Below are 13,399 nucleotides of genomic sequence, written 5' to 3' on the forward strand. Positions count from 1 at the left end.
GGAGGCCCCCCAAGACACCACATCTCAACTCACCCCCCGGACTGGTCACCTTCACCCCCACACCTGCCCTCCCCTGCACTCCTGATGGCAATCCCCCCCATCCCCAGAGCCAGTCAAAACCCGAGGAGCTGCTCCTGCCTTCGCCCACCCTCCTGCCAACAAGCCCTGGGGCACCAGGGCCTGATGGTTCTCCTCCCCCGTCCTCATGCCCACTGCCCTGGGTCCCCCACCACAGGCACTGACAGCCAAGTCTCCTTGCCCTGCTCCCCCAGCTCCTATACTGCCCGAGACCTCCTAACCTGGGCCGCTCAGGGGTGGGGCAGGAATTGTAACCCACCTGTCCTGGAGGGGCTTCTGGGGCTCAGCACATGGCGTTCCACCCCCGAGCTGCTGTGTGATCTGAGCCAGCCGCTCCCATCTCTGCGCCTCTGTGAAGCTCCACGGAGTCCAAGGCTGTGGCTTTGCTGTGGGGAGGTGGATGAGGCACCACACAGGGCCCTGGCCCCACTGCCTGCTTGCTGGTGACCTTGGGCAAGTCACTTGCAGTCTCTGAGCCTCTGTTTCCACTTTGCCTATGATGTGGCTGCGGTGGCCTCTCCTGCCTTGTGAGCCCTTGTTAAGGACCAGAAGGGGGAGGCACTGGGAGACAGGGGGCCCTGGGGGTCTCAGGAGCCTCATGGGGCAGAAGCCCACCCACCTGACACAGATGGAGACCGGAGATCTGGTGCAGAGATGCTGCTTTGCTCCCAAAGATCCTTGGAGACTCTGTCACCCAGGCCTAGGGACATGGCAGGACTGGTGGGAGGGGGCGCTCAGAGCAACCCTTTGCTGCTCACCCACGAAACCTCACCCAGCCCAGTCCCAGGCACTGCGAAGGCAGCCGTTTGTGCCCCAGCATCAGCAGGAGTACCTGGAGTGCCCATGTGCCTCGCGCTCCCATTCTCCTGTGGTTCTGCAGGGGCAGGGCTATCACCCCCATTTTGCTGATGGGAAAACCGAGGCCCACAGAAGTCACGATGTCCGCACAGAATCACACAGTGGTCACCTAGTGGGAGAGTCAGGATTCAAACCAACCTGTCTGGCAGCCAGGCCTAAGCCTCCCCGATCAGAGCACAAGGGTGGGGTGCCTGCTCCCCAGGTAGTCCTGACTTCCAAGGGCAGGGCTGGTGACATTGCTCCTGCCGCCCCGGCTGTTAGTACAAAGTGATTGTGCAGGAGCTGAGGGGACACACAGGAGAGGATGGCCCCCTTCTGTGCAGAGGGTCAGACAGACGCAAGGAGGGGACAGCTCACTGGAGTCTCAGGGGCTAGGGAGGGAAGGGTGGGGCTGGTGGAGGGCCCTGCGGGGACAGGCTCGGATGTGGGGAAGTCTCAGGCCTGAGGGCACTGGGCCAGTTCAGGGCGGCCAGAGCAGAGCAGAGTGGAGGAGACGCAGGTGAGGCCCAGGTGAGGCCCAGGTGAGGCCCAGGTGAGGCTGGGACGGGAGCCTGTGTACGAGCTGCGTGGGACACTGGCAGTTTGCGGGGGACTCGGGGGCTCAGTGGGGTTTGCTTTCTTCACTCCACTGCTGTTGCGGGGCCTCCAGGAGAGGAAGGAGGTGGGAGGTGGGGAAGGCAGGGGGCTGTTGCAGAGCCTGGGGCGCAGGCTGGGGTGGGTATGGGACACAATGAGGCCAAGTGAGGGCCACGGGCAGGCCTGACTAGGCCCCCCTGGAAGTAAGGAGGACTATGGTGTTGGGGTGGGAGCCGGGTGGGACAGGGTGGGGGTGCCGGCAGGGGGCCAGGGTTTGGACGCCTTCAGGCAGCAGCGCCGATGAAATTAGGCTCAGTGATTATGATCGCAGGGGTCCCCAGACAGGCCCACCCCCAGCCCTGTCCTCAAAACCCCTTCATCTCACAGACCCTGAGAATCTAGCAGGATTCTGGTTTCCAGGAGCTGCAGGGGACCTGAGACACTGGACTCCTTCCTCCCCATCTGGCAGATGGGGACACGAAGACCAGGGGCACACAGGGACCAGAGCAGGGATATGGTGCCCTCTCTGCTGGGGTGGGTCTCTGCAGGTTCTCAGCACCTTCCCGCCTGCCCTGTGCAGCTCCCTGGCATGCAGCGCCCCCTTCTGGCCCTTCTGGGAGCAGCAGGGTGTCTCGGGGGCCTCTGAGGCCTGGCTCCAAGTTCCTGTGAATTAGGGAGAGTCTCCCCACCCAGGCCCTGGGTCCTGGTGGTTTTTGACCCCTGCTTCCCTCCAGGGGAGAGGATAGGCTGCTTTCCAGGCTGGCCCTGAGTGGCCACGGCCACCTTTGTTTCCCTGGAGCTCCTGCTAAAAATCATGCACCAAGCTGGGCCCATTTAATTCTTTTTAAGTACTTGATTTACAATGTTGTGTTAATTTCTAGTGGACAGCGTAGTGACTCATTTATACATATATATTCCTTTTCATATTCTTTTTCATTATAGGCCATTACATGGTATTGAATATAAGTCCCTGTGCTATATAATAGGACCTTGTTGTTTACCTAGTTTATACATAACGTTAGTATCTGCAAATCCCGAACTCCCAATTTATCCCTCCCCACCCCATTTCCCCCCTGGTAACCGTAAGTTTGTTTTCCGTGTCTGTGAGTCTGTCTCTGTTTTGTGAATACATTCGTGTCCTTTTTTTTTTAAATTCTTCATATAAGTGATAGCATATGGTATTTTCTTTCTCTTTCTGGCTCACTTCACATAGTATTACCATCTCCAGGGGGGGCCATTTATTCTTTCCCCTCCCCTTCCCTCCCTTCTCCTCCCCTTCCCTTCCTCTTCCCCCTCCCCCTCCCCCACCGCCTCTCCCTCCTTCCATCCGTCCATCCAAACACTACCGGACTGTGTTGCTGTCCCCTGAGCCGGGCAGTGTGGGGGACAAGGGGGCCTAGCCCCTCCCTTGGGAGAAGGCAGCAAAGTGGAGGTGATCATGGTTGTTATTCAAACAACCCCAGAGCTAATCCTAGTGACGACCCCTCTTTAAGAAAAGTACGGCGACTCTGACAGTGTCTGAAGGGGACCTGGGGGAGCCCGAGGGTCGGTCAGCAGGGCTTCCTGAAAGGCAGGGGGGCGGGGGCAGGGGAGTCCAGGGGTGGGCCTGGTGGTCCCACGAGCGAGCAGCAGGCAACTGCTGGTCTCCTGCAGCACATGTCCCCAGTCACATGTGCCCCTGGCCTGGCCCGGGCCTGACCCTCTGCCCTCTCCGGCCCAGGTTCTCCTGCTGGAAGCGGCAGAGCGGCCCTTGGGCCCAGACAATGACCTGCCGACCCCGCAGAGCACCCCACCGCCCTGGAACGAGGATTTCCTCCCTGACGCCATCCCTCTTGCCCACCCCGGGCCCCAGAGGAGAAGACCCACGGGCCCAGCCGGTGAGTGAGGCCTGCAGAGGAGGCCCAGCCTCCCAGGGCCTCCACAGATAGGTCAGACAAGCCCACGTGCATTTTGAAAACATTTAAAAATGGTGGTGGTCGGGGGGTCACTAAAAATCAGAACTTCTCACTTATCTGAGAAAAATGGAAGATCTGGCCGTGGAGGGCAGTCCCTCATGGAAACATTTGGCTGCACCTAAGTCATGGTTGCCGGTGCAAATCCTGTCTTCGCTCCACAGTTTGCTGCGGTCCTCACCATACCTTGTTGCCTTACAGTCCAGCTCCTGTCCTCACTGGCTGCCCTGCTGCCCCTTAGTGTCTGCACTTAGGCCCCAGCCCGGCTCCATCCTTGATTGGCCCTATTTTAGAGCAGCTCTGCTTGCATACCCCCAGGACGGAGAGCCTCCTGCCCCCAGCCCGCCTTCTGTGGGACCCTTGCTGGACTCTGACCACAGCTGGGGGACATCCACTGGCCCATCGTTTTCACCCTCCCACCACATTTTGAAGTCAGGGGTAAACGTTTTCTCTCCGCAGTGTCAGAGCTCTGCTTGGTCAGAGCTCTGCTCCCTGAGACTGCAGGACAGTGAGTGATAACCTCAGTGACACTGGTCGTCTGGATTGTTGAATGCCAGGTGTGGGCTGGGGCTTTACCCCGGGCGGATGTGTAGTTGGCATCTGTCCGTGTGGCTAAACTTGAAGGTTTAAGGCTGATGTCTCTTCTCACTGGTCAGTATCTGTGCTGTGCCAGTTATTAAATATGTTTATATCACCTCAGTCTGTACAGAATGATTGCTGATCATTCCAGTAAGCTCTTAAAGGTCAGGTTACAGAGGAGAAAACTGAGGCTCAGAGAAGTGCCCCCTGGGGTCACCCAGCAATCCAGGGCCATTTTGACTCAATGATTCTCATCCCCACTGGTACCCTTTGCAGGTGACGCCCTCCCTCTTGCTCTTCCCCCATTGAGCCCCTAGCTTCTTAGCATCCCTGCCCGCACTCGGCTCTGAGCGCATACTCCATCCCCCTCCCTGCCTGCAAACCCCCAGCAGTGGGAGAGTTGGCCTCCGGTGGCCTGTCCAACGGCCAGGGAACCAGCAGATACTCTGCATCTTCTGAAGGGGCTGGGGGCTGTGTTCAGCGGAGGTGGGGGTGGGGTGGACGGGGGTGGCCCTGGCCTACCTCTCTAGCCACTCTCCTCAAGGTCTCACTCCCAGAAAGCTGTCCCATGCCCATCTTCTTCAAATCCTTCTTCTGGGACTCGGGAGAGAGTGGGCAAAGGGGGTTTTCATCACCTGGAAGACCTGGACCCTTAACGCCCCCTGGAGGGGAGAGAGGAAGCTGGAAGGGGCTCTGGGTTTCCTGGAGCATCTTTCTTCTTAGGGGAAGCACAATTCCAAATAATGGACAGCAGGTGGCGCACAAACCCTATAAATGGTGATACCTGGGTAAGCTCTGGTATCCCCGAAAGCTGATGGGAATCTCTGGAAACTAGCAGCCAGGGGCCATAAGAGCCCCCCATCAGTTCAGCAGGCATCTCTGAGCGTCCTCCCCAGGCCCAGGCATTCCAGAGGGGGAAGGGGCTGTCCCCAGGCCACACGGTGGGCCTCTTACCTCTCCTTGTACTCTTGCCCACCGTTGGGGCCTGGAGACCCGGGAACTGGGCAGACATGTCATTCAGAGTTTCCTGGGGTCAACAAGGAGGCCTTACTGGGAAGCCCAGTTCCTGACCCTGTGCATGGAGACAGTAGGATGTGGAGAGAGGTTCGGAGCCATTTACAGCCTGGCTCTGTTACAAGCAAGGGGCCACGCCTTTCTGAGCCTCAGTATTCCTACCCATCAAATGGGAACAGAAGTAACTCTTGAGGTCAGAGAAGTGACAGGAACAAAAATGGTTTGTAAATTGTAATGACTGATGTGAGTGGATGATGGTCCCTTTGCCCATTGTTGGGGGGACCCCAGGTGGGCAGGGCTCCTGGAGGCAGGTCTGACCGGACAGCCCAGGTGGTCAGGCCTAGAGCCACCAGGAGCAGCTCGGCCCCCAGTGTTCTCAGGCCTCATCTCATTCTCCCCCCAGGACCCCCAGGACAGACTGGACCACCAGGACCTGCAGGCCCCCCAGGCTCCAAAGGTGACCGGGGCCAGGCAGGAGAGAAGGGCCCAGCAGGGCCTCCTGGTAAAGACTCCCCCACACACCAACCTGACTTTGTCCACTGGGGGCAGGGGGTTGGGGTTTCTCCCCTGACAGGCCAGGCATCCCATACACCCCCTGATCTTACTGGAGCCAATGGCTACCATCTTGGGGGGGCTCCAGGCTCACTTCCTCCTACTACCACCCCCCATGGCGGCTCATTCTAAGCACTTTAGGGCCAGGTCTCACCGTGGGCCGCAGAAAGAGAAGGCTCCTGGAACTGTGGGTGCAGATGTGGGGGGTTGCTGCTGGGGGCTGGGGCTTGTTCTCAGCCATTTAAACAACACCTCCAGAGATCACACCGCTCCTCCTGGGCCCTGTCAGAGCAGGTGCAGGACAGGCCCAGGCTGGCTGCCACCCTCGGTGCCCCTTTCCCAGAGCTGAGGTCCCTGCGGGGACAGAGGCCATCTGGCCAGAGCCCCTGCTGATTCCATGGTCCCTGCCTCCCTCACCTCCCACCCGGCTGCCCCCGGGTTCTCTCTGCACTGGACTGGGAAGGGAAAGTCATTTCATTTCCATCTCAGGACAGCCCTCCAGGGAGTTTCTGGGCCTAGAGGCCACCACTGACCCTCACCAGCCCTGTCCCCCTCAGAGCCTGTTTCCTGCCTCTGTAACGGCGGTCGCGCGGCCCGGTCCTCTTGTGACTCCTTTTCTCCCCACTGCAGGCCTCTTGGGGCCACCAGGGCCCCGCGGGCTTCCTGGAGAGATGGGGCACCCTGGGCCCCCCGGGCCCCCCGGTCCAGCAGGCAGCCCAGGCCTCCCTCCAAACGGCCCCCAAGGAGTCCTCTACTCCCTGCAGCCGCCCACGGACAAGGACAGTGAGTGTCCCGCCTGAGGGGGTGGGGCGGGAGGGCAGGCCCGGGAGTGCCTTCTGGGCTATCAGCCCTCCCAAAGGACCCCACGGAGCGGACAGTCAGTGAGTGCGGCGTTGGCTTTGCCAGGCGGGGGGCGAGGTTCCCTGGGTAGGGGGGCTGATATGGCCCCCCCAACACCACTCTCGCCCTGGCCTTGCCTCCCGGCTCAGCTCCTGCCCCGGAGGCCTGACCCTCACAGGTCACTCTGCTCTCTGGCCTGGCCGTGGGCCACCCCCCACCCCGGTGACAGCAGCACCACCAAGGTCATCTGTTACTGCATCGCCTCTTCACAAGTCCCCTCACTGTGGGCCATGTGTTGATGGAGCCCCTACTTCGTGTAGGACCACCATGTGCTTTCACCCCCAGGGATACGGCAGTGAGCCAGACAGACTCCTGCCCGCAGGGGCCGCAGTCCAGCGCAAGAGGGCGTCCCTAGGCGCACAGGGAAGCAGCCACCCATGCGTGGGGACGGTGGGGAGAGGGAGGCCTGGAGAAGGGGGCTTGGGGAGGGGAGTGGGCACTGCAGCCCATGAGGGGTGTCGTTTGGTTAAAAGCCCTGGGAAACAGGAAGGGTTTTAAGAAGTGGGGAATGGAATTGACTTGAAATTCTGAGACTAGAGGCTGAGACAGCCCAGGCACCGCAGGGGACAGGGACCTCTTTGTCGGCTGTCAGAGACACCCAAGCCCCTTCCTGCTGGTGCTTCTGTCCCACCCCCGACCCCAGGCAGCACAGCCCTCCCCTGTGCCTGAATTGCAGGGTCACTCTCTGAGCCTCAGTTTCCCGGGCCGGGGAGGAGGGGTGCTAATTCTCCTGGATGGAGTTGCTGTGGTGAAGGTTGAAAAACACAGCCCCCAGCCAATGCCTGCCTCACGGGGGAGGGACTCGTTCCCAGGCGGATTGGGGGTTCTGGGCTGCCCTCAGTGGGCACAGGGGCCAGGCAGGGGCAGGAGAAAGTGTGAACTCACTGAAGACTCAGCCTCGTCACAGGCACAGTGGGCTCAGTGATGCCTCCTGGTGGGGGACAATGGATGATGCTTGTGAAGTGCCTTGTGGGTCTAAGGGCTCAGCGGCCGGCACCCCTGGGCCCCGAGGGCTGCAGCCTGCCCTGGCCTAGGCGTGATGCCCTACATCTGGCACTGCCCACCTGTCATCTCTAGTCCTCAGATAGGACCCTCCTTACCCAGCCCCTGGGGGCCCCTTGTGAACATTGGGAAGAGTAAGGGTGCCCCAGTGGGGGCACCTGGTTGGACAGGACTGAGCACCTGTAGGAGGTCCACCTGCTGGAAGGCCTATGGAGGGATTGTCCAAGCTTCCACGCATGGTGGGAGAGGCAGAGGTAGCTACCCCCACCCCAGACATTTTCTAGGCCTGGCCATCTGGCTCTGGCTCTGAGGATGGAGCAGGGCGAAGTCACATGGGCTTGCCCTGGAGGGACCCAGATGGAGGAAGCCCAGGACCCCGCAGTTCAGAGGGCAGGGAGGGCTTCCTGGAGGAGGCCTGGCAGGAGTGAGCCAGTTGTGTGCATCAGGATGGGCATGGGGGGCGGAGCCTGGAAGAGAGTCCAGCCTGGGCAACAGGGAGGGGAGCGGGTGAGGCCAGAGTCTAAGGGCCTGGGGTGTTTATGAAGGAGTTTGTGCTTTAATGGAACCCCCAGGGGCTTCCCCTGCCTTCTGACTTGGCCTCCTCTGAGCAGTGGGAGTAACAGCGTCTGCTCACCAGGCCTGCAGTGAGGCCCAGCAGGGTCGGGGTGCCCGTCCAGGCTCTGAGGGACCTCAGCTCTAGCCCCCCAGCCCCGCTGGCCCCGCCCCACTGGTCACAGGTGGCTCTGCTCTCCCCGCAGATGGAGACTCGCAGCTGGCTTCTGCCGCCGTGGACACGGTGCTGGCGGGGGTCCCAGGGCCCCGTGGCCCCCCTGGCCCCCCAGGTAAGCGTAAAGGGCAGCAGCACAGGCTGGCCTCAATTGGGTACCCCATCCTGGGCCTAACCTGGGTCAAGTGGCCTTGAGGGGCCAGTTGGGGACTCCCGGCCTCAGTAGGTCTGCCCCACCCTGCCATGTGGTTTGAGGTGAGGCCACAGCAGGGATGCCCAGGCCCAGGAGGTGTGGGTCATCACAGGGGGCGCCCTGGATGCTGGCGGAGCAGGTGCCTGTGAGAGACAGGAGGCCCTGGGCCTTCAGGCAGAAACCTGGGCCCTGGGAGAGGGGATGGCCCTGGGACTCCATGGGGACCCTCCTTGAGAGAGGAGGGGAGTGTGGGGCAAAGCCTGGCCCAGAGGTGAATGAATGAGCAACAGGGGTCCTGGGCGCCGGCAGGCTGGGGGTGGGGGGGTGGGGGCGGTTGTTGATCAGGGCTCCAGGCCTGGGCCCTCTTTCCCTGCCATTCAGGTACTCTCTCGGTTGTTCAGGAAATAGTCACTGAGCTCCCGCTGTGCCCTGGGCAGTGTTCTGGGTTCCTGAGATACTTAAATAAACAGAACAAAGGTTCCTGTCCTCCCAGTACTTGCATTCTAGTGGAGGAAGGCGACCGGGACACAGATACTGTGAGTCCCGTAGTCAGGTACCGACGGGCAGCAGGGCTGGGTGGGCGGCCGGCCCAGGTGGCCTCATTTACGGGAGAGGTAATTAGGTTTATTTATTTATTATTATTATTTTTTAATGGAGGTACTGGGGATTGAACCCAGGACCTCATGCATGCTAAGCATGTGCTCTGTTACTGAGCTATACCCTCCCCTGGGTGGCCTCATTTAAAAGGTGGCATTTGGGAGTGAGCTCAGAGGGTACCTGGGGACTGAGAGGTGATTTGCTCTGACTGAGAGGAAGCGTGTCTGTTTTTTAAGTAGACTGAGTCCAGGTCTTCACCCCATTTGAGGGGTGCGCTTTCCTGCAGGCCCTCCCTAAGCGTGGTGGGGACACTCTGGTGCAGCCTAGCAGGGGGCTGCCTGTGCGGGCCACCGGGACAGAGGCCTCACTCTTCCAAGCATTTGGGAAGTTCATTCATGAACACCACTCCCCACGCTGCACCCGTCCAGCCCAGCCTGACCCTCTGGGCACCCCCAGACCCCTGGGGGAGACAGGCATGCAAACTGACAGTGGCCATGGTGATAGGTCCATGTCAGGGATTTGCCTAAAGAAGAGGTAGGGGTAAGTGCCGGGAAGGCTTCCTGATGGAGGCGATGCTCAGCCTGAGACAAGTAGGAAAATCCAACAGGAAGACTTTGCTGGGATGTGGAGAGGACAGAGAAGCTTCAAGAGGAAGGAACAGCATCAGCGAAGGCACAGATGCAGAAGGACTTCCCGGGAGGGAATCTGGGAGATGAAGGTGGAGGGGGCCGGGCTGAAAGCAACCTATTTAAAAGGTGGGCTGCATGGAAAGTGGGTGGTCAGGCAGCAGCTGTAGTAACCCAGGCAAGAAGGGTAGCCGCAGAGGAGTCGGGTCCGAGGTGGGGCAGACTCGAGAGAGATTTGCTGGGGGACTGGCGGCTGGGGAGAGGGTACGGGGTGGCTCAGTGTATGAGGCCCTGGGAGCAGGAGCAGGTTGTGGTGTAGGGGTGCAGGGAGAGGGTGAGTGAAGGAGGGCTCTCTGCTCTGAGGACAGGGAGGCAGGCAGGGGAGCACGTGCTTCCTCCCACATCCTTCATTTGCCAGACCTTTGTTTGCTGCCGATGGAGACAGACCCCCAGTAGGGACTGGGATGGGAGGGTAGAAGTTCCCTCCCAGAGCTGATGGGGGAACAGCAGGCTTCTCTGACCCGAGGTGACCATGTGACTCTACCGGCAGGTCCCCCTGGACCACATGGTCCCCCTGGACCCCCAGGTGCACCTGGATCCCAGGTAAGATCTTTCCCATTTCTGGCAGGGGAGGGGGGCATGTCTACTCAGGAAGGAACCGGCCCACTTGGTCGGTCCCCACCGGGCCCAGGGGGACCCAGGGGAAGGCAGGTGCGAGATCCTGGCTTTGTGAGCAGCAGTGACCCTTTGCTACCCACTCTGCCTGTGCCAGGGAAGAGTTAGCATCGTTCCCATTTCATAGATGAGCTGAGACCTAGGTGCTACCTATAGTTGTACAAAGGGTGTGGTGAAGCTGGGCCAGGATCGCCAAATGTCCTTCCCAGCCCATTGCCCCTCCGCTATGAGAACTGCCTGTGATGGGGACATCAGAAGGCTGACTGGGTGACCCTGAACCCCAGCTTGCTCTGCCTCCCCAGCTGTGTGATCTTGGACAGAAAGGCAGTCTCTCTGGGCTCTGTCTTCCTCAGCTGCTAAGATGGGGAGTACAGGGCCTCCCTTGTGGACTGTTACAGGGAGTGAGAGTGAAATAAGGTGGAACTGCCTTGTGCTGCAGGAGCCCAGGGGCCTAGGGGGAGCCACATGGAGGAGGAGGAGGGGGCCCGGATGCAGAGGCAGAAAGGGTGGCTTTTGGGGATGTCCTACTACACAGAGCAGTCATGCAAAGATGCGAAGAGCATTCCAGGTAGAGGGAAGAGCAAGTGCAAATGCCCTGAGGCAGGGAAATGCACATACTGAGCAAAGGAGAGTGTGGGGTGAGACGAGGTGGAGAAGTGGGCAAGGACTTACCTGCAGGGCTGATGTGTGGATCTGGGTCACAGTGGAAAGGGGACTCACTGAGTTTCAGTCCCGTATCTGACTCACATCTTTCAAAGGCCCCTCTGGCTGTCGTGGGAGGAATGGAAGGTGGAGAGGGGGTAGTGGAGCAGGGAGGAAGCTGCGGCAGCGCCGAGGATGGACATGTTTAGAAAGTGGACCTGACAGGTCTGGCTGATGGAATAAACCTGGTGTGGGAGGGAAAAGGAAGTTTCCCTCCAAGGTGTGTGCGGGAGCGGCCGTGGGGCCGCAGAGCGTTTCTGAGAAGAAAGGCTGCAGGATGGGTGCGGGTTCCACTTTGGAGAGGCTGAGTCGGGTGCCTCCCAGTCGGCCCGGTGGGGATGTGCGTGCACAGCTGGATGCACGGGTCCGGGGCTCCGGGGAGCCTTCTGTCTGGGCATCAGCACTGATGGGGAGTCCACACGGGGACCCTTGTGATCACCGTTGCTGTCACTCTTGTCTGAGGGCCCTTCTCTCCACATGCTGGGAGGACGTGTCCCCTTCTCCCAGTGATGACCATCCTCGGCATTGCCCCATTTCACAGGTGAGGAGATGAAGAGCTCAGCTGAGGCCCACAATCATGCACTACCACACACCGGTGGAGGGCGCTCCGGGACCGGGAGGTCCCCAACCCCGGCCTTCCTGTTTCCTCTGTGCCATCCTCCTCCCAGCCTATTTTTCAGATTTCCAGGGCCCAGTGCCGGGGAGGACGAGGGGAGGACTGAGGGGTCGGTGGGGGCAGGCAAGGCCTAATCTGCTGTGATGGATTTTCTGCAGGGCCTGGCTGGAGAGCGGGGCGTGACGGGGCCATCTGTAAGTGTGGGACTGTGTGGAGGGGCCACCCCCCGCGCGTTGGGCTCCGGTGCAGGCCCAGGGTACCAGGTGGGTGGGCATCTGCCTGAGCTCAGCCCCCCAGCTTCCCCAAGCCGGGCCTTATCCAGCCCTGCCAGGACGGGGCAGAGGGAGAGAAACGGGCAACCCGAGTGCAGTCGCAGCTGCCCAAGTGGAGAAGGGGTGACCTTGGGAGGTGGGAGTGTGAGTGAGGGCTGAAGGGGCCTTCTGTTGAGGGGCTTGGACGAGAGTCCTGAAGTCTCTTCCAGGGAGCCCAGGCCCCTGGGTTCATGTGCTGTGTGACCTGCAGAGTCCCTTGCCTTCTCTGAACCTCCCAGGAGTAGAGACACAGACAGCTGCCCTCTAACTTCCCTTCATGAGTCTCACCTTTATCTCCAGGGCCGAGGAGGTGGACACCTCCTTCATGTCTAAGTCTTATTTGGGGCGTGGGGCTGGGGAAGAGGGGCGGATCTTTGCTGAGCAACTTCCCCACTTCATATAGCAACTTCCCTCTTCATCCACAGTATATTTAAGCTTCATAGTGACCCAGCGAGATGGCTCAGGGAGGTTAGGCAGTTTGCCCAAGGTCACACAGCTAGGCAACAGTAGAGCCAAGATTTGAACCCAGGAGTATTGGCCTCCAAAGCCATGCCTCCTCCAAGCTTGTTATCAATATTGATTTATTTAATCCTCCAAATAGCTCTACGAGGCAGGCACTGTTATTATCTTCCCTTACCCTCCCCCCCCCCGCCACCAAACGCTTTTGGAGGTGAGAAAACCAAGGCACAGACAGATAGGTAACATGCTTGAGGTCACACAGGAGTAAGTAGCCATGTAAGTGTTACCATGAGGCCAATACTACTGGCCCCATTTTAGAGTCAGGGAAGCAGAGACCTGAGAGGCGGGGGACTTGATCCCTGGAAAGGCCGAGATGGCAGCTCATGGGTTTCCGAGCCTGACTCCTCCCACCCTAGAAACAGAATTAAGTCCCTAAAACCAACCCTCTGCTGGACTGTGCAGGGGTGCCCGGGGCCTTGGCCCACCGCTACTCTGCTCACCCCAAGGTCGCTGAGAGGCTGAAGAGGGTGGGAGAGGTGCCCCACCCAGCACGGATGATTGATTGTATGACTTTCTTCCCAGGGGGAGCCTGGCGGGAAGGGGGAAGAGGAGGAGAAAGCTGCTGCCGAGGTAACTGAGCCCCTGGGCCCTGCTTCCCTCCTGCCCCTTGGCTGTGTCTTAGCCGGAGAGTGGGGACCCTACGGAGCTGGACTGACACCGTCATTCCAGCACTGGCCACAGGGTGAATGGGATCCCAGCCCAGCAGGGGAGACTGATGAGTGAAGTGGTGACTGCAGCAGAGGGTGGCTACCGTGAGGTAGCACAGATGAGGCGACTGGCCTGCGGCCTGGGGGTGGGGGAGACCGTGTCGGAGGAGGCAGGAGGAGCCACAGGCCTGTGGGAAAGACCCTCTTTTAGGGAGACTTCAGGCTGTGGGGTCCCTCTCCAGGGACAGGACTCTCCCGTGACAGCACCTGGCGCA

General features: G+C 60.1%; 1 protein-coding gene across 5 annotated transcripts in view; it reads left to right on the forward strand.

Annotated features, from left to right (window-relative positions):
* The window catches only part of COL26A1 (collagen type XXVI alpha 1 chain), a 156,215-nt gene that overhangs the window by 139,415 nt on the left and 3,401 nt on the right, over positions 1-13,399 (forward strand). For 3 of the 5 annotated variants that reach the window (XM_074345846.1, XM_074345848.1, XM_074345847.1), the window contains exons 5-11: positions 3,233-3,389; positions 5,461-5,559; positions 6,240-6,392; positions 8,270-8,353; positions 10,205-10,257; positions 11,806-11,910; positions 13,000-13,047. In XM_074345846.1, coding sequence (XP_074201947.1) covers positions 3,233-3,389; positions 5,461-5,559; positions 6,240-6,392; positions 8,270-8,353; positions 10,205-10,257; positions 11,806-11,910; positions 13,000-13,047 — 699 coding nt within the window. The remainder of the gene's footprint in view (positions 1-3,232; positions 3,390-5,460; positions 5,560-6,239; positions 6,393-8,269; positions 8,354-10,204; positions 10,258-11,805; positions 11,911-12,999; positions 13,048-13,399) is intronic. The other 2 variants (XM_074345850.1, XM_074345851.1) reach the window with 1 other exon arrangement.

The sequence above is a fragment of the Camelus bactrianus genome, chromosome 18 (genome assembly GCF_048773025.1).
Source record: "Camelus bactrianus isolate YW-2024 breed Bactrian camel chromosome 18, ASM4877302v1, whole genome shotgun sequence".
NCBI lineage: Eukaryota > Metazoa > Chordata > Mammalia > Artiodactyla > Camelidae > Camelus > Camelus bactrianus.